Genomic DNA, 21595 nt, shown 5'->3' with positions numbered 1-21595 from the left:
TGGTTTTATAATGAAATTTAGTGTCATTAAAACAAATTATAAAAATTATTTACTTTAAAAAATTTGTGTCTATATTTAGCCATTGAAATATGTAAATACTTGTTTTAAAACTATTAATTGCTTCTCAAAAATCTTTGGTGAAAAAGGTACTTGATGTTTCTGTATCTTTTTACGTCTTCATTGTTCCGAGGTAGAGCATCTTTTTTATAACCCATTTTATTTATGTTGGCTATACCTAAATGATTTCAACATGATTTGAAATATGACAAAGACAAAGCTTACAGTTATTTTAGTCATTAAAAAAAAAAATCAAGCCCTGGCCGGTTTGGCTCAGCAGTTGGAGCGTTGGCCTGCAGACCAGAGAGTCCCGGGTTCGGTTCCTGCTAGGGGCACATACCAAAAAAAAATCAAGAATCTCTTTTGTGAGTTGAACTATCCACCCATACAGTTCCACAGTTCAGCGTAACTGGATGGCTTGTCACTCACATAATGTCACGTGGCTGATTACAGTGTTGTAGATAATAGACTTTGCTCTGTTCTAATGACCAGCAAGGAAGCAGAGAAGCCTTTGATCTTGGTAGGTTTTCTTCACTCCAAAGCAGACTGCTGCATGAATGGTCCTGGAAAAGCAGACACAGAGGTGAGGCCCAAGTGAATATATATTTTTCTGAAAAATCAGGGGAGTCTTTCTTCAGAATGTGACATAAATGTAATTTTATACTATAGCTATATAATTTTTGGTAGCTATACTTTAATGCCATTATTTCTAAGAAATTTCTAAGAAATCAAACATTCACTTAAATTGGCAATCAAGGCAAGATACTTTTCCTCAATCTTAAATTGGAAAGTAAATTTTCTGCTTATTTGCTGTTAGTTTTTACATGTTATAATAAATACGTCGATTCATTTTCCTTTCTCCAGGCATCATGAAAAACCTATGTTTCAGAGTCATTACCATGGCTCTATGTCTTTATTTTACTGGAACTGTGACAAACCCATCAAGAAAAAGCAGTATTTTCTTCAATTCTGAGTGCCTTTGGAAGGAATATCTTCTGAAAAATTGTTCCTTTACTGGAAAGTATGATATACCTGTGGACATATCACAGACAGCAGCCACAATCGATGTAAGTTCCAATTTCTTTAGGGCTCTCTTACAATCCCCCACGAAAAAAGAATGGAATATAAAATACCTGGACCTCAGTAACAATCTCATATCAAGAATAACCTTAAGCCCTCTTGCACATTTACATGGTTTGGAAATATTAAACCTCAGCAACAATGCCATCCGTTCCATCTCATTGGATCTACCCAGTCCTAAGTCCTCATGGGTGAAACACCACAGAAGCAGCTTGAGAAATGGGCTTCCACATCTAAGGCTGCTAATTCTTCACAGAAATAAACTCAGCGATGTTCCCAGGGGTAAGTACAGTCTTAAGGGGCGGGCTAGACCAACAAACAATGAGTACATGGAGAGTTCGTGTTCTATGTCAATGAGGATTCCGTGTTTGCTTTCAGTTTTGAGGAAGTAGTTGAAAATAAAACAATTTGATCCAAGCAAATATAATAAAAGGAGTTTCTTCATAAAATTTGAAGTTATATGTGGAATTTATAGTCAATGTTATTTAATCTCCCATCACTATAAATTTACATTAATGTCATGTGGATTTGTCGAGAGACACTAGGAAGTATTTAAGTGCTAAATAATAATGCACAATTTTAAATTACCTACTTTGATTATCATATGTTTGTGACTAAATACAGAAAAGCATGCCCAGCCAGTGTGACTCAGTGGTTGAGCATGGACTCATGAACTGGGCACATGCCCAGGTTGTGGGCTCAATCCCCAGTAGAGGGCGTGCACAAGGCAGCCAATCAATGTTTCTCTCTCATCCATGTTTCTGTCTCCCTCTCCCTCTCCTTTTCTATCTCTCTAAAAATCAATTTAAAAAAAGAAAAGAAAAGCACTGAGAAATAACTAGTTCAGATAATTTTAATATATAATACAATTCAAATGAAATCTATTGCCATATTTATAATTTTTTTTTTTTAATTTTTTTTATTGATTTTTTTAGAGAGAGAGGAAGGGAGAAAGAGAGATAGAAGCATCGATCAGCTGCCTCCCTGCACACCTCCTACTGGGGATCAAGCCCGCAACCCGGGCATGCACCCTGACCGGGAATCGAACCTGGACCTCTCAGTCCATGGGACAGCGCTCAATCCACCGAGCCACCACAGCCGGGCATATTTGTAATTTTTTTTAGAATAATTTTTGTTTCTACCTATCTAGTTGCCCTCCAAGTGTAGACTGGAAATATTTCTTATCAAGTCAAAATCAGAATTCCTTATCCTTAGCTAATCACCAATGTTTTATTTCGGAAACGTACCAGGTTTATTAGCCAGAGCTTCCTTTGCCCTTTTTACAGTCAGGAAGCTAGACAGTTTCCTTTCCTTGTTTGTTTTTGGTCTTGGTCACTATTTGCTAAGAACTTACTTTCTATAAGACACTACGCTAAAAAAGAAAGTGTGAGGATACTGTCATTTTTCTCCATCCCAAATGATGCATATTTAGTTTTTCTCATTTTCCACTTCTTTCATATTTTTATTTTTTTGCTCTTTCTCTAGTTTCTGGTCTTGTTTTAAGCATCATTTTGACAATAATATTCTGAAGGGGTAAAAGAATAACTATTCCAGTCATCTTATCAGTAGAATTGTGTGAGGAGGATAGGAGTCTTCTCTCCCTGACCTTTTTCATAAAAGCAATGTGTAGTATTTTCAGTGTAAGGTGTAAACTAATTACATTTTATTTTATAATTTTTATTGTAATGTTCTTATAAAAGGAATACCTGTTATTTGTAGAACATTAGAATTTGAAGAAAAATTTTAAGGGAAAAATTAAAGTCCTTCATGCAATGTATATACTTTAGGTTTATTGTTTATGTCTGCATATATATTTTTATTTCAAATTGGATTATACTTTCTATAATATTTTATAACACAGAATATTTTGAATATTTTGATGTAATTAAGCAATCTCATAAATAATATTTTAAATAGTTTTCACATATAAATATATTATAATTGATTTAATCAAACAACATTTAGGTTATTTTCTTTTTGTTTGCTATAACTCTTTGATGAACATTATAGCTATACATACCCATATGATATAACATTATTTAACTAGTATGGTAGATGTAAATATCAACCCACAAATTCAAGTACACTAGAGCTATAACCTTTTTTTTTTTTTTTTTTTTATGAATTTTTATTTATTTTTTTGTTACAGATATTTTACCTTTTTACCCCATTGGCACCCCCCACCCTACCCCCCCTCCACCCTGTCCCCGGCTTAGTTGTCCATGTCCATTGGTCATGCATACATGCATATAAGTTCTGTGGTTTATCTCTTCCCACCCCCCCAACCCCCCATCCCCTCTTCTGAGGGATGTCAGTCTGTGCCCTACTTCCATGTGTCTGGGTCTGCTGTATTCCTCAGACTGTTATGTTCATTATATTCCGTATATAAGTGAGATCATGTGGTATTTGTCTTTTTCTGTAGAGCTATAACCTTTTATTGTCTATAACTCAACATAGTTTCTGTTTCTGAGTCTGAATTCTACTAGGATCAGTTGGGGTGAAGTGTAGGGTACTTGTACTTAACATCAATCTTTTGTGAGCTTTCCTCTGCCTTTTTCCAGACTTTCACCACAGATCTAGAATCTTAAACTCTGACAAGGCATCAGTGTGTGTGTGTGTGTGTGTGTGTGTGTGTGTGTGTGTGCACGCATGCATCCATCTGTCCCTTACCCCTGTTAGCCAAAGAACATTTCTTTTCAGTCTTTTCAGTTTGGAGAAAAAATTTCCCCCTTTTATTTCTTCTAAATCCTCTGTCTAGTTCTAGGAATTCCTTTCCTCTGAAAGTTTAGGCCACTCTGCCATAAAAATGAAGAAAATATTTTACCCTTTGTGACAGCGTGGATGGACCTGGAGAACATTATGCTCAGTGAAATAAGGCAGTCAGAGAAAGACAAGCACCATATGATTTCACTCATATGGGGAATTTAATGAACAAACTGAACAGGCAGACTCAGAGAGAGCAGGCAGACAGCTCTGATGGGGGTGGGGGATGTTAGAGTGGGTGGAAGTATTGAGCAAAAAAGAAAAAAAAGAACTCATGGACATGGACAACAGTGTGGTGACTGTGGAGGTGGAGGATGGACGAGGGCATAGAGGGAATAGATGATGATGGGAAAATAAAATAAAATTTATAAGTAAAAATATTAAAAAATAAAGATTTAGGCCTTTGGAAAACAAGAGCCAGAAAGACATGTAGACTCTTCTGCTTTGTACCTCCTCTTGGGCCATTAACACAGACAGACCTAGTGCTTGAATGGAGAGACAGGGAAAGAGGAAAACAGAGAGAGGTGAAATATTAATATGTCAAATATTATCCCACCACAAGAGTAAATAGAGAAATGCTGAACATGTCTCGTTAAGGCAGATGAATTCCCCAGAGCTAATTGGAGGTTAGGGCAGGTACAATTTCATTTAAGAACCAAATACCCCTATAAAATGCAGATATAGCCCCCATCTTCTTTTTCTGAGTTAAAATTGGCCTCCCCAAATATCAGGAAAAATGTTAAACTTGCAAAGAAGAAACAGGAAGGGAAATGACAGTTCCTGTGTCTGAAATTCTATTAGAATTCTTGCACATGAAACCATAGAGAGATGAATGAAACAGATGGGTGATGGAAGGCCAGTGTGAGCCCAGAATCTAATTGGATGTAATTCAGAGTTCTTTTACCCATAGCATTTTATGATATGAATTGTTTTTCCAAAATCGACATACATTTTCAGTGTTTACTAGATTGAGTCCCCTCTAACATCCCTTCTCGTTTTATGATTCTGTGACTATGGCTAGATAACTGACTTTAAAATCCCACTTTGAAGGGGAAAGCTGGTGAGAGAGGTGCTGCCTGCAGTCCCCTGTGGTTTCTGACATTTCCTCTGTACTTGCTGGATTCCTTTATTCTCAGCCTATTTAAAGGTAACATCTGGATAATGTGGTACTTACTTATAGAATAGTTGTGAGGAGTAAAGAACAAATGTATCTCAAGAACCTAATTTAACATAATAAATGGTAGCTATTAAAATATGTGAAAAGTACTTTGTAACCTTGTAAAGTAGTTTGCAAATATTACTTGTTATTACTCTCTTGGCACAAAGGGAGAATAAATCTATTTAGAAACAAATAATAAATTTGTTTTTCTCAGAATCTCAAGTTATCTTTTAAAATGTTAAATAACTGTTGCAGTAGATGGGACTCCTAGCCCACTGTAATTCATGAGCCAAGAATCTTTTGTGTCTAACTGTTTATATAAGTGTTTGCTCCTGTCTGAAAGCGATCTCAGAAAACAGCCATCAGGCAGCTTGCCTTGCAGCACATGTGTACCTTCTAAAATCACATCCCACAGGTCTTCAAACCGTGATGGTTAACAGAGCCAGCAAAGAGTTGCTTTCACCCAGGAAAGCCCACTTTTGTGAGGGTGAACTATCACAGTGACTAACCCAGTGACAGCCCATCCTGTCTTCAGAGTCAGCTGTGATGTCATCAATAAGCTTCATGCTGGGAAAGAACCCAGAGGAGGTGAAAGCCAGTGCAACTTACAAGACAGAAGCCAGCCATGAATTTAACCTTAATGATTGTTCTTCCTTCCTCCCATATTTTTGGAGTACAGTGTTAATAATGGAAAATCAGTTTTAAAAATGTAAAACAATGGGACAGGTCTCCAGTTAAACTATCCCACCTTTATCGAGCAGTGTTTCCAGAGTGCCCACAGAGTACCTAGAACTCTTTCAGGACCGACATCTCCTTGGGATTCCAGTTAGGTTGACAGGCCAGATGTGATGTGACAGCCTGACATTAATTAACACACTAAATTTCAGAACCCAAGAGATAAATGTGTTAGAAATGAGAGGAAATAATACCTGACTTTGAAACTGGTAGAATAAAAAATACATAACTATTGTTTAAAAAAAAAAAAAAAAGTACATTATATTCTTTTCATTTATAGGGAATTAAGCATTTCATCCTGATTGCTATTGGATTATGGGAATACCAATAACCAATGTTTTCAAAAACAATTCAGGTTATAAAGTAACAAAATGGATGTATGCCATTAAGCTAAGAGGGCAAGGTCTTTTGGCTCACCTCTATAAATTTCACTGCATTAAGAGCTGGCCTTATCAATAAATATCTTATCTAGGACCAGACTTTATTCCATTTCTTAATACTCTATAAACTTGAAGCCATGACCCCTCAATAGTATTGTTCTGTGTTACCAGGTATCATACTTGGGAGAACATTTAGGAAGTTCATAGTCCAAAGGAATATTTCTAAGGTAGTGTAATGTCTGGGCATACCTTCTGTGGCCCTTTTTGTAATAGACACTGAGATAATTTCTTGGAAGTAATAAAACTGCCTCTGGCCACTTAAATGCAAAGGCTAATCAAATTCCTGCCTCCCATGGCCTGTGCAATCACCAGAAAGCAGTTCAGTAAATAATTCCATTCCACAAAAGTGCCTCCCTGTTTTCTTCCCAACATCTGACTCTCCTCTCTTGAAACATAGAATCTACCCTCTGATGTCCAAGCTTCAGCTAATGCACTTCCTAACATCTTTCACTCACCTGAATACCCACCCCCTCAATATTGATTCACCCTGCAAAAGTTTTAAAAGAACTTATTTCCCGCCCTGGCTGGTTTGGCTCAGCAGTTAGAGCATCGGCCCACAGACCAGAGAGACCCGGGTTCAGTTTCCACTAAGGGCATGTACCTCAGTTGCGGTTTGTCCCCGGGCCCAGTTGGGGTAGTGTGGGTGGCAGCCACTCAATGTGTCTCTTTCACATCGATGTTTCTCTCTCTCTCTTCCTCTCTCTCTCCCGCTCTGTCTCAAGATGAATGCAAAAGTGTCCTCGAGTGAGGATAAAAAAATTTTTAAAAGGAACATATTTCCCCCATTGAGAATGGCAGCCAATATCATGGAAGAGTCCTCAAATTTCCCAAGGCCACCTTGAGAGACCCTAAACAAGTAAGGCCAGCAGGCTAATCAGGGCATGTTATTTTCATAACTGTTCTTTGGCAGAAGCCTAGAGAACAATCCCCATCAAATAAGCACATTTCAAATCTTTGCTCACATGTCTTCTAACATGTCATTGGCCAAAGCAAGTCACATGACCAAACTCAATAGGATGAGGATGCATATTCTTCTCACAGTAAAATCAATATTTGCTGAATATTAATCTAAATTGTTACACCTGTCTTCCACTGAGCTCAAAATATTGAAGATCATAGTAATCAAATACAAATTTCAATTCCACCTGCGAGAAACCGTTTTTAAGGGAGGAAACTGAGGCATGGACACCTTAAATGATACTTCTTGATTCACACCTTAAGTACCCTATTCACTATTCATGATACAAGTAGAATCACTGAAGAACCCCAATACATTTGGTAATTTTATGTATTCCATGGCCCATACCATTCTCCTGAGCAGAGAGCCTACCCCCAGCCTTCTTTTTCCTTTTCTAAACTCAAGTTATTTTCCAAGGCCTTGACCATGCCGTGGTTTTTGTTTTGTTGTTGTTGTTTTAAAGAAATGTGCATGGTTAAATGGTAATGAATAAGTTAAAAGATCTGAGTTTCAACCCCAGCTCCACAGCTCAACCCACCATGACACAGGCACGTTCTTAACTTGCTGCACCTAGGTTTAGCAATTTACAAAATGGTAATTACCCCCAGGGCTTTGTGAGGATTAAAAGGAGATGTTTGTGAAATGCTCAGAGCGCAAAAAGCGTGCACAATTAAATGGGGGTTTTAAAATAATTTCTTCCTTCCACTGATCTCCCCTCCACTGATCTCCTGGTGTACATATTCAATTCAATTAAGCACTGAGAAATTGCAGGAACCCTAAATTCTCATCCCTAAATTCTCATCCCTGCAAAGGCCAGGCAGGTATCATGAAAATGTCAAGGAAACGATAGCTTCTTTTATATTGGTGTATAATGTTGTTTCCTCATAAGCCCATATGTTTGCATATTAAAACATGTAGGAATATTCTTCGCTCCTCAAAGAAACGTTTTCTCCAGGGGGGGTACTGAAGTGCCTGGGACAGTGGGGCAGCTCCCAGGGGCTGGTCAGTAATGGCTAATTTACCCATTTCCTACCAGCACATGCCAGCTGATACCATGTTAGCCATGGTTCTCTCCCTATTTTTTTTTTAAACATGCAGGTTTCTTGGCCTATCCTTTGTTTTCCTACTTTTGATAGAGACATAAGTACAAAGAAATTCTATTTCTCTGTAAGTGCGTGTCCATCTAAGACAGCCAGCCCTCATTCAGCTCCAGCCAAACGTCATCTTGTGCCAGTTGGAACTTCCAATTGTTTAAGAGAAGCTAGAAATGCAAATTTTTTATATTGAATCTTTATTGTCAGCTCAATAATTTTTAAATCTTTGTGCAGGCCAAATATTGTGACCTCTGGCATGTTATATTCCAGGCATTGGAGGAGTTCATGAAGATGTGAGCTTTGCCCTGAAGGGGCTGACCATCTCCTGGAGAGGATAGATGGATGGAGGGGTATGCTTGCCTTGTATGACTGTAACTTTTTCTAGATTTTATCATTCTACCAGACACAAGGATTCTGTGCTATATTTGTTCTCAGGACCAAGTGCCTTGATGTTCTGATTGAGTTGTTGTCCTAAGCATCACTCACTTAGTCTGTACAGCTGAGATGGACACAGGATAGCACAGATGCACAGCCATTTCGATTCAGCCATCATCTTTCTACATGATCAGTCTCACAGTAAGCACCCTGAAGACAGTAAGCAAGGAATAAACCTTTCTGGAATTGAACCAACTTGATCCATTATGTAGTAGTTGGTTAAAGACAAAGACTACATGTGAGAACAGAGCAGAAGGAACTGTAAAAATGCAGGGCTTCCTTGTGGGACTCATATGGTAAATTAAATTTGGGAGACTGCTGTGACTGGCACCTCATTCTCAAGCTTTCTGTTCAGTGCCAAATGGGCCTCCTGGTTACTCTCTGGCATTGGGTGAAATACAAAGACAGAGACCAAAACTCAATTAGATTATTTTGCCAGAATACAAAATCTAGCTGGAACCTACTACCTTAAAAAAAATACAAGAATGCCTAGAAAATAGTTATAACATCAACAATATGTAGATAAAAGAAAGGATATAGCTACAAAATAGAGTAAGAACATTTGAAAACCCCAAGAGTTCATCCATAAAAATAAATCATCAAAATAACTGTTCCGTTTTACCCATAGTTTCATCAAATAAATATTAATTCTTCAAAGTTAGATATTTGTAATTGATGCTTTCATTATTAAATTAGTGCGTGCTCACTGAAAGGAAGAATTCAAAGATGTATAAAATAAAAATAGTTTCCTTCCTCTCCAACTCCACCTCCCACAACCATCCTGCTCCTAAGCGTAAGCTTTACTAATAGCTTAGTTCACCTCCTTTCAGGCCTTTTTCCTGCTCACTCAAAGTACAATACATAGGTGCAAATGGCTCTTTTTCCCAGGAACCCTGGAAGGCTAGTCCATACTGTCCAGCAGCTTCACATTTCCTTCCTGTGCAGCCGTGCCCCCCACCCCGTTCTCTTTGAAGACGAAGTGCTTCATGGTGCGACACACCATGTTTGTTTAACCACTTCTCACTGAGAAGCATGTAGGTTTCCTACACTCTTTCATCCTTACAAACGATGCTGCAGTCAATATCACCAGTTTATATTTTAATTTACTTTTTTTCCGCCAACATTTCCATTGATTTTTTTTTTTTAGAGAGAGAGGGAGGGAGGGAGAGGGAGAGAGAGAACATCGATGCAAGAGTGGGGACATCAATCGGCTGCCTCCTGCGTGTCCCCTACTGGGGACCAAGCCCAAAAGCCCCAGCAGCCTTTTGGGGCACGGGGCAACGCCCAGCCAGCTGAGTCACACCAGCCAAGGCAATACTTTAATTTGCTTTTTAATTTTAATAGGATTGTGGAAACTGAAGTCATTACAGAATTTGGATCTGTCATTCAATGGGATATTGCAAATCGGTGTGTCTGATTTTTATAACTGCCTGCAAATGAAGAACCTGTATTTAAGGAACAACAAGATATTCAAAATTCATCCAGAAGCCTTCAAGGACCTCAAAACATTACAGGTTATAAAATAATTTTTATAATATTTCAAATACACAGACAGACATAATGGGCAATTACATTAGAAAAATGTTTGAAGATTTTCTTCATGTCCAGTAGCACTGACTATTAATCAAAAAATGTAAGTCTAGGCTAAGTTTCCCCTAAAACTGCTGAAGTTTCTCTCTTGGCTTAAAAATGAGAGGTCTCGCCATGGCTGGTTTGGCTCAGCGGTTAGAGCGTCAGCCTGCGGTTCAGAGAGACCCGGGTTCAGTTCCCGCTAAGGGCGCGTACCTCGGTTGCAGTTTGTCCCCGGCCATGGTTGGTCGTGCGGGTGGCAGCCACTCGATGTGTCCCTTTCACGTTGATGTTTCTCTCTCTCTCTCTTCCTCTCTCTCCCTCCCACTCTATCTGAACAAAGAAATAGAAAAATGTCCTCAGGTGAGGATTAAAAAAAAAAAAAAATCAGAGGTCTCAGTAATGGACATGAATTTTACTCGAATATAATGCTCAGCAGTAACAATCGTGGCATATTATTTTTCTAAATCTAGTTAAACCCAACTCCAAGTCTCCACTTGCCAGTTGGCAAGCAATTAAATCTGACTGCGAGGGCAGTCAGAGGTCCTTCCTGAGGGTCTCAGCCTGGACAACTGGGGAGGTTCCTCTAAACCACACCGGTGGATGCCGAGGTGTCAACAACCCAGGACTAGACAGGCCTCTGACAGCCGGTGACCTTGTTGCTTCCTCCCAGAATTGGGCATGGACCAACAAAAATGATGAGAGCTCACACTGGGACAGCACTTTCCACATACCACACTGTGCTAAACCTCAGCTCCCTACTCGGGCATCTCTGCCACATTTTGGAGCACGTGGCAGTTAATTTCACTGAAGGTGTGAAGTGAGGTGAAGGCGAGCAACCCCCAGAGCTCTGGGGGTTTGGTCAGCTTCAGACCCTTCTCCTCCAGGCATCTTCCCCACCACCTCTTCTTTGGGGGGACATTGTAAAATCTCCCCTCTGTGCTCCTGTAGAAACACCAGGGTGGCCTCCAGGGTGGCACCCAGAGATGCCTTAGGAAAAGCTTTGGTTCCCCATTCCATAGCCTCCATCACACCCCCATCCTTTACACAGGCCAGTGTCATTCCATAAACACACTGTGAGCCACACACGCGGTATCACATATTCCAGTAACTAGATTTTTGAAGTAAAAATAAGCAGGTGACTTTCATTTTAGTAGTTCATTTTAACCCAATATTCCCAAGCATTACATTTTATACACACGAAATGAAGATAAAAATTATGAATGAGACACGTTACATTCTTTTTCATACCAAGTCTTCAAAGCCTGGTGTGTTTTACACTCACCACCCATCCCAACGTGGACATGTGGAGCCACGTCCGCATGCCTGCAGCCACAGGTGGCTCCTGGCTCTAGGTCAGACAGCCTCGACACAGACAGCTATTGTCTCCCCAGTTTTATTTATTTATTTATTTTTATGTTTTATTTTTATTTTTTTAATCCTCACCCAAGGACATTTTCCCATTTTTTGTTCAGACAGAGTGGGAGCGAGAGAGGGAGAGAGAGAGGGAAAAACATCGATGTGAAAGGGACACATCGAGTGGCTGCCATCCGCACGACCAACCAGGGTCAGGGACAAACTGCAACCAAGGAACATGCCCTTAGCGGGAACCGAACCCGGATCTCTCTGGACCTCAGTCTAATGCTCTAACCGCTGAGCCAAACCGGCCAGGGATGTCTCCCCAGTTTTAAAGTGATACTCGAGCACAGCTGCAGGGTAAATGATCAACTCCCTCCGCAATCGGAAGGAGACTAGGGAAGAGCATGGAGCAGGGGGGTACTGGAGCCGGCTACCTGGGTTTAAACCTCCACTCTGCCGCTTGCCAGCCACATGGTCTTGGGCAAGTTACCAAATCTCTCTGTGCCTCAGTTTTTTCATCTGTAAGATGGAGATGGCTTGGTTCCTTTCTTAGGGTTATGTGACAAATGTTTTAATACATAAAAAAAATGTTTTGAACAGTACTTGGAATACAGTAAGCTCTTTATAAATGTAGACTACATATAGAAATTCTAAAGTGACCACAGAACCCTCCTGTTTTAACATACAAGTCTGATTGTGTCACTTCTTATTTAAAACAATTCTTGCTCTGGCTGGTTTGGCTCAGCGGTTAGAGTGTCGGCCGGTGGATCAATGAGGCTTGGGTTCGATTCCGGTCAAGGGCACATACCTCGGTTGTGGTTCATCCCTGGCTCTAGTCCGGGCCATGCAGGAGGCAACCAGTCGATGTGTCCCTTTCACGTTGACATTTCTCTCTCTCTCTCCCACTCTATCTGAAGATAAATAGAAAAATATCCTCAGTGAGGATTAAAAAAAATTAAATTAAAATTAAAAAAATAAAACAATTCTCGGCTTCCACACAAGGGCCTGGCTGCTGCCCTCTCCCCTGCTGATCTGTTGCCTGGAAGAGCTAACTGTTACTAATTCTTCCAATGTCACTTCCTCAAGGAAGCCTTCCGTGGGCCTCCACATTGAGTTAGTTGCCCTTTTGTACTAACACTTATACTATGATATGCTTTTTTCACATTGCACTTATCTGACCGAGATTATTAAGTGTTAAGTATGGTTAGCTGTTAATACCTAGATCCCCATAACCCTTCTACTAGATGATAAGCTCTTTAAGGATATGCATCATGATTGTTTCGTTTTCTAGTACTTAGCATATGTCTAATACGTATTACTTATTTTAAAACCTTGTTGAATAAACAAAGGAATGAATGAGTTGACGATGATCATGGCTAGATGTGTTAGTTACCTGTTGCTGCGTAACGAATTACTACAAACTTAGCAGTCTAAAACCCCAGACATACATTATCTCACAATTTCCACGGGTCAGGAATCCGGGCGAGGCTTAGCTGGGTCCACCGCTAAGGGTCTCTCGAGAGGCTTCAGTCAAGGTGCTGGCCAGGGCTGGATCTCACCTGAAGGCCCAGCTGAAGCTCGTGTGGAAATAAAGGGGAAGCCTTGCTTGTGGGCTTCGACTGAAGGCTGGGTTCCTTCCTGGCTGTCTGAGCCTGCCCTCAGCCTGGTGCCATGCGGGCCTGTGGGCTTCGACTGAAGGCTGGGTTCCTTCCTGGCTGTCTGAGCCTGCCCTCAGCCTGGTGCCATGCGGGCCTCTCCACAGGGCAGTGCACAGCACACCAGCTTCTATCAGAACCCAAAGGAGAGCCTGCTCGTCAGGAGAACACTACAGTCTCAAGCAACGGAACCATTGCAGTGATGTCTCATCACTTTTGCCATATTATGATGGCTAGAACCAAGTCACAGGCCCCACCTATACTCAAGGGGAGGAGATTTCTCAAGGGCATGGATACCCGGAGGCAGGATGACTCAGGACTGTCTTAGAATCTACCGAATTATCAGAGCAGTTGAGAAAGCCTGCTTAGCTTGGCAGTGCTCCCCAATTCACCACAAATAGGTTGTCAGATTGCCTGGGGACCTCATTTAGTATATTGTATGCTGATTGTAAGTATATTAGTGTGCGTGATTGCCCTGTGTCTGTTTTACTTCCTAAGCGTTTTTATTGTGCTTTGTAAGTCTGCAGCTCATAGGTAATAGATGCTACAAGCAAACTGAAAAACAATCCCAAGAATGATTTAAATCATCTGCAATTCTGGATTCATCTGAACTGCCCAGAATTATACAATTTCTCCTTCTCTATTATTCCTTCTACGTGTTTAGTAATAAATTAGAAACTGGTTTTGAAACAGGATGAACATATTTGGTACCAGAAAGCTGCATATTAAAATAGGTGAGGTGGGCCCTGGCCAGTTTGACTCAGCAGTTAAAGTGTCAGCCCGTGGTCCAGAGAGACCCAGGTTCGGTTCCTACTAAGGGCACGTACCTCAGTTGCAGTTTATCCCCTGCCCTAGTTGGGGTCGTGTGGGTGGCAGCCAGTCAATATGTCTCTTTTACATTAATGTTTCTCTCTCTTTCTCTTCCTCCCTCTCTCCCTCTTGCTCTATCCGAAGATGAATACAAAAACAAACAAACAAAAAATGTTCTTGGGTGAAGATAAAAAAGATAAAATAAAATAGTGAGGTGGTTTTTTTTTGTTTTCAGGAGATGCATTTAATACTTGCACAGTGCAATATGTCTTCCCATGTCAGAATCGTCTCAGAGGCCAGATAGAGTTTTCAAATCATGAATTCGTCATCAAGTTTAGATAGAATAAATTGAGTTTCATTGGCATTTCAAATTAGCATCCTTTTCCTTCATCTGACTCCATTCTTCTTAGACTTGGTGATTTGTGCAGCAACGTGCGCTTCTCCCAGTCTTTTGTCGTGTACACTCCTGCCACTGATGGGGGACATCTGTCTCTTTAGCCATACTGGACTATTCGGTTTTAATCTCTTCTCAGAAATTATTTCTCCTGAATCATCTTATTAGTTTTCTGGCCTCTTTCCAGTTTTGCTTTTAGCTCAATGATTTGTAATATCATAGCTGCTAGAGTAGAAAAACATGCAGACATGCACTAAAAAGAAAATAACTGCCTAAAAAACATTGGAATATTTCACTCTGTTGTTGGGGAGGGATACATAAGAAAATTATTCATCTTAGGCAAGACCAGGCCAAAGAAAAGTGTTGGTTTTTTTTCTTCCCAATCCCAGTCTCTTGCTTTCTACTATTGGCAATCTTCCTTTGGGAGTCAAGACTGATTGGTTGCTCAGCATGGGAAGGGTCACCCTCTCCGCGTATGTTCAGGGAGGATTCTGATTCTGCGTGTGGTGGTCTTGGTGATGGTGCTGTGGGGTTGATTGTCTGAATCAGCTCTTAGGAAGGTACAGAACCCGGGATATCACTGCTGCTCTTCCCTCGTGTTTATGAAACATTTGACCTAGATCACATTCAGCCTCTAGTTTTCACCCATAGCCCTCTTTTTCTTCTTCAGCAAGATTTTCATTACTTCTTTTATGATTTTCTCTTCTTCTAATTACCATCTGCCCCTCCCCAATCCCCAAGATCCCAATCTGTGCCTCAGGCTCCAGGCCCCCTCCACCCGCCGCTCACTCCGGGGTGGGGGAGCTCAGGCTCCCAGAGGACATGTTGTGGGGTAGAAGGCACACAGTGAAGCCAGACCAGATTGCAGCTCTGCCATTTCATTCATTCCTTCCTTTCCCCACTACTTATGGAGCACCTGCTGAGTGCTAGGGGCTGCGTGGAATGAACTGTGTGCCCTAGCCCAGTTTCCTCCTCTGTAAAAGAAAAAAAAAAAGGCTGGGGAGAATGAGGAATTTGTTGGGAGGTTTAGAAATAATATATGTAAAGCACCCAGTAAGATGCCTGGTGCATGGCAGTGCTCTGCAAATGGTAGCTAGAGCCACACCAAACTACACTTTCCCTGCTGTGTCATACACCTCAATGGCCACCTGCAACAGGTCCTCCTCTGTGTTTCTAGTGCCACTGAGCCCTTTTTGTTCCCTGGTTTCCCCTTCATTTCCGATTAGACTTGAAAAATTGGTCATCTTGTTCGTACCGAGTAGCATGGATGCAGAGACATGTACTTCTACCCCTGAAGCAAACGATCTCTCCTTGCTCCTCTGGTCGGCACAGTTCTGTGTTGTACATCCTCTTCAGTCAGTGTCTTCTGCCACTTTCAAGATCACTGTGCTTACAGGTGTTTTAGACCTGGTATCTAATTCTAGACCCTGATAACAATGCAAGTCTAGGTTTTATGTAACGTGCAAAACCCAGCTCATAGGAGAGAAGGGAGGGGAAATGACTAGGCATCTAACATAGGCACCATACTTAAAGCTTTTGCACACATTTAATCCTGACAACAACCTTGGCAGGTAGGCTGGTAGAGAGTAAACAGTTTGCTGAGGCTCACAGAGCTGAGAGAGACAGAGCAGAGACTGAATCCCACGATCCTCTGACTCTCAAATCAGTGCTGACTTCTTATTGCCTCCAGAAAGATATAAAGCAATACCTGGAACCCGGCTGTTGTCTCTAAATGTCTTCATTCACAGACTGCCCTAAGTTTGCCTCTTCTCGAGCAGGTCGTCGACCTCAGCAACAATGCTCTGACCGCAGTCCTGCCCATGGTGATCATTGCTCTGGAGCGTCCCCACCTGGAGGCTGACTTGGCCGGTAACCAGTGGCAGTGTGACGATAGCATGGTGGTCTTCCAAAATCTCATGTCTGAGTCCTGGAGGGGACGGTGGGGTGTGATCTGCAACAAGTCTGTAGGTACGTCTGTCAGTCGTACCTCGTCTCTCTGAATGGGTTCCAGCTAAACTTGAAAAAAAATAAAAAACACGATACATTTAGTCTCATTGGAAACAGTGACAGCAAGGCGGTGGTCCATGGCCTTGGACAGCCTTGGGCTGTGTCACAGAACAGTATTGGTACCTGTCTTCCTCAGTTCATGAATGGTTTTCTTCACGGGGTCAAAGACACCTACTGCAACTATCTCAGAAACCATTGGATTTGGTCAAAAACCGAAATTTCATAAGGAGAGAATTTTGCCCTGAAGACCCCTCAAATCTCATCATTTTATCCCAATTCTTAACAAATAATCAAGAAAGAACTTTTAAAACTTGAAACAGGATTATTTAAATTGCTTGCTAACATTCTAAAACTATAATCCTATACAGACACAAAACACACATATTTCAAAAGTATATTGTTCTTTGATTTATTCCCTATCTGTCTCCCAAAGTGCTAGACTATGTTACTGGAGTTGAACCTTCTGGAAAGTTTTTTCACCTATTATCTTGACTTAAGCTCAAACTCCTAACTGGAGGGTAGAGGAGAAAGTGAGATTTTTTCATGGGTCCTGGACTCGGTTCTGTTCAGCGCGGACCCTAGAGCACCCGCATGGCCTCCAGGTGGAGACGAAAGCGTGGAGATCGGGGGACAGTCCCAGTGTTGTCAGCCGCCCTGTCCTGGACACCGGCTCTGAGAGTGGAGGGCAGAGTGCCAGGAGCCAGTAAGGAACGCTGGGCATTTCTGCTGCCACCAGCACTGGGGACCGCTCGGCATGGTGGTGTGAGCCTGGGGCTCAGGCAGTTTGCAGGGGGCTGATGGAATGTTCTAGCGACGTGCAGTAGGTCAGGCTGTGGAGGAAGGAGAAGCAAGGAGGCCAGTCCTCCAGCCTGGCTTCTTTCCTCCCGGGGTAGCCATCAGGCAAGATGCCTAAGAAACACACCGCCTCCGGGCCGGGAGCAGAGACCTGAGCCTGGCAGCCGTGCGTGAATGTGCACGCCGCGCACACACTGTCCTGCTCAGGAAAGCTGCTCAGCGCCACGCGGCTCGCACCCTGAACACAGCTGGGCCAGCGGCCCGTGGCTCAGCGCAGGTCGTCCCAGGTTCAGGAGGCAGCTGATCGAGGTTTCGCTCATCGATGTTTCCATTTCTCTTTCCCTCTCCCTCTCTCTCTAAAATCAATAAAAACATTTTTAAAAATGAAAATAAACACAGCTAGATAAGGAGTGAGGAGAACTCAGAGAAGCCTTTAAAAACCACCAGACTCTAGCCCTGGCTGGTTTGGATCAGCGGTTAGAGCATTGGCCTGCGGACCGAAGAGTCACGGGTTCGAGGGCATGTACTGTGCTTGTGACTTGGTCACCAGCCCTGGTCAGGGTCGTGTGGGAGGCAACCAGTCGATCTCCCTCCCTCCCTCCCACTGTATCTGAAAATAAATGGAAAAAATACCCTCAGGTGAGGATTTTAGAAAAAAAATAAAACCACCAGACTCTAATTTCCATGTGTTCTACCCCCACTTCCAGGGCCGGAGGAGGCATACTGGTGGGCTCCCAGAAGCAGAATTCCCAGGGAGACCCAGCTCCCTCACCCTGATCCGAGTCACACACAGAGCCTCCCACGGAGCAAAGCTGCGGGGCCCGGGGAAGGCACGCGCTTGCTCCTCTCCGCTGTGGGCAAGAAGGACCACGCGGGCCCCGACACCGCTGAGCCGCAGGGACGGCCGCCACGGCGGGCGAGGAGCGCCGGGGCCGCGGACGCCTCCCCCCAGGACCTCGCCCTGGCCGTCTGCCTGGCGGTGTTCATCACGTTCTTCGTGGCCTTCTGCCTGGGGGCTTTGGCGAGGCCTTACGTTGACAGGCTGTGGCAGCAGAGATGCAGGCGGAAAAGGCCGGGTCCAGACCGTGCCTATTCCAACGAGGGCTTCTACGACGACATAGAAGTCGCAGGGAACACCCGGCACCCGCGGGGGGGTCTGCACCAAGCCTGCCACGGTCTGACCCTCCGTGAGACCCACGACCCTTTCCCAGGACCAGAGGCCAGCCCACAGGCTGCTGTCGTGGCTGACAGACCGCCGGGGCTGAGCAGGGCGCAATGCAGCGGCGACGCGGGGGCGGGAAGGAGAAAGGGGGACGCGCTTCGCGCAGCCTCTCTGGCTCCCCGCGCACAGCCGAGTGCTGACGGCAGTGTGCTAGTCTCAGCAAAACAGGGCCACATCCACAGGGACGTCGTTCTCGGAGAAATCACCTATGAAACGGAGGCCCTGGGACACTCTCTCGGTGCGTGTTCCACCGGCGTCCCTGTGATAGCCCGCAGGCTGGGAGCAGGCCCCGGCTCAACCCACACGGATTCGAATGAGTTAGACCCACCACCGTCAAGAGGAATGACAGCTGCTCCCTCTAAGACACGGACACATACAAAAGCACAGAAGACTGGAGAGAATAAGGAAGGAGGGGGCACAGAACAGTTACCTTTGGAGTTTTCTAAGAACATGCAAGTGGGCACTTCCATCAGCTTGCTGAAGGCACAGGAGCAAAGGCTCAAGGGAACCCATGCTGAGCAAGACCATTCCACCTCCTGTAGTTCGGCCACACTCAGTGCCCTAGGACAGATGGCCCCGTCCCTGCCGGTCTCTCCTCCAGGATGGGGTAGTGACCAACATGTCACTCCTGCTGACGAGGAACCAGCACAGAAACACGCCCCTCCTGACACACAGTACGAGCTGGACACCAACTACGACTCTGATGAAGGTTCTTTATTTACTCTAAGTTCAGTAAGTACAGAGGGTGCCAGAAATGTGACCGAAGAAGAGGCAGATGACGAGGAAAGTTGCAGAAGCAGTGAGCCCCGGGGGGACGGGAACTCGGTGGGGAGGGAGGGCAATGTTATGTCATTCAAGAGTCTTGAGGACATCACCTTCCAGAAGACTCAGGGGAAATGTGAGAATCAGAAGGATCGCTTTGAAAAACCTCTCATTTCTGCTGCAGACTCTGGTTTGTACGAAAGTCGTCAGGAAAATGCCTCTACCACCTACGAATATGAGAACCAACTGGGCAGGTCACTGGGCAGTAGTCCTTCCCGCAGCGAGATCCCAGCCCCGCAGCTGGAGGCAGCAGGGTGGCACTGCTCACTTAGAGACCTGGACTTTTTCAAAGAGGATAGTGCACCTCAAACAGCACCGTGTGCTGCTGAAGTTCCCTCGGGTCCTGAGAAGACTGCCTGTCGTGGAGGACACTCGGACACCTGTTCACGTGAACCTTTCCTTCAGGGAACAGACACAGATGAAAAAAACAATATTCCTTTCCGGATCCCTACGGGGGGGAACGCAAGACCCTCACAACAAGGTTCTGAAGGCGGCAACATGCATTTCAGCTCGAGGGACACTGATGCACATGAGGGGTCTGGGTGTCCTCTTGAGGACCCTGGCTCTAGAGACAGCACGCGCCCAACACAACTGTTACAGCTCTGCAGCCACGAGCCAGCCCTGCGGCGTGGAGGAGGAGGGGGGGAATGTTCTGAAGAGGGTTCCAGGCGCCAGACGCCATTATTACAAGAGCTTCCCAATAAAACCAGCTCGCTCAGAACACAGGCGCCCCTCGGCGATGGAGATTGGGGTAGATACTCAGAGGAGAATGTGTTGCAATTAGGAAAAGATGATTCTAACTTCTTGACTCAAATGCAGACCCAGAAAAACCTGATGGGAGCTGATGGCTGTCTAGGGGACACTGGCTCTCTGACACAGACGAGGACATTCAACCTGAAGCCCAAAGGGAACACAAGTAACATTTTTGGTACAGATTGAAACACTTAGGGGGCACAGCCGAACAGATCTGAACAAATTCTGCTCAGAGAGCGGCACAGCTTTCGAGAGGCTGATCATGAAACTACAAAATTGAAGGGATCCAGAGAATTTCTAAATATTTGTAATAAGTTGTGTTAATAGTTGGACCCTTTCATAGAACAAAGTATAAATTAAAAATCAATTTTCAAGAAGAGAAGTGAATTTTTGTAAAAGAAAAAGGGACTCCACCATTATCCCTGCTTATCCCGTGCTTGGCCTGACTCATCCATTGGGGCCTCGTGAGCTGTGTCTTCTCTGTACCCCCCCTTCTCTCCTTGGACCCCACTGTTTCACAGCCAGCTCCACGCAGCTGATGCCCAGACCTGCACAACCAGGCCCCACCTCCCTCCCAAGTTCTAACTCACTGCTCAACCCCAATTGCCCAAATTCACACAGATCCTCCTGGGACCTAAAATGCATCATTTTCCTTCACAATCAGGATTTCCCACATTCTTTTTCTTGGTCAGTAGTATCATGACATCCACGCAGCAAGGCCGGTTAGAATGTCTGACTTGTCTCTGACTTCTCTTTTCTATCCCATGTCTGAGTAGCCTCTCAGCTCTAGGTAGTAGAAGTTCCCGTATGTTGATACAGAGAGACAGGGCCAGCCAATTGACATCAGACCATGTTTGCATAGAAAGCAGCGTGTTTTTACTTAGAGTGTATATTTAGGGCAGATTAAGATGGAGGTGACTGAGTTTGGAGGAAGGGCCCTAAGGATTCCCCCGATGCAACTGTTGGCACCACCACTAGTCTTACAGGATCTAGCTCCTCAGTGTCTCTGCTCTTTACCCCCAAATAAGGCATATTATTTTTCTACCACTGAGATTATTTTAAGACCTCTTTGTGACCTTTAGCACTTCTCCTTGCCCTCACTCCAACAGTCTTATATCCTGTTCATCTCTCCACTGCTCAAAAACCTTTGATAACGCCCCATTTCCCAAAGAGGACCACATTCCACAGACACTCCTGCCCTTCCACTTTATCTCACGATATTATCACTTCGCCACACAGTCCATATCTAGTCTATATCATGGACGTCGATCCTCTATTCACTGATGTCAGCAAACTTTTGAGGTCTTCACTGGTCCCTGGTCAATTCCCCACCCCATTCAAAATGACCGTTTTGAGCCCTGGCCGGTTTGGCTCAGCGGTTAGAGCATCGGCCTGCGGTCCGGAGAGACCCGGGTTTGGTTCCCGCTAAGGGCACGTACTTCGGTTGCAGATTGTCCCCGGCCCTAGTTGGTCGTGCGGGTGGCGACC

General features: G+C 43.8%; 1 protein-coding gene across 1 annotated transcript; it reads left to right on the top strand.

Moving 5' to 3' along the window:
* Positions 1 to 926: 926 nt before the first annotated feature.
* LRRC66 (leucine rich repeat containing 66) lies at positions 927 to 20274 on the top strand. Its single transcript, XM_036247676.1, is given in 5 exon segments — positions 927 to 1419; positions 10066 to 10235; positions 16287 to 16476; positions 18018 to 20213; positions 20216 to 20274. Coding segments are annotated over 5 exon segments (3108 nt in total).
* The last annotated feature ends 1321 nt before the right edge of the window (positions 20275 to 21595 follow it).

The sequence above is a fragment of the Molossus molossus genome, unplaced genomic scaffold (genome assembly GCF_014108415.1).
Source record: "Molossus molossus isolate mMolMol1 unplaced genomic scaffold, mMolMol1.p scaffold_m16_p_1, whole genome shotgun sequence".
Lineage (NCBI taxonomy): Eukaryota > Metazoa > Chordata > Mammalia > Chiroptera > Molossidae > Molossus > Molossus molossus.
The sequence above is the reverse complement of the archived record's forward strand: the minus strand, read 5'-3'. Positions and strand labels throughout refer to the sequence as shown.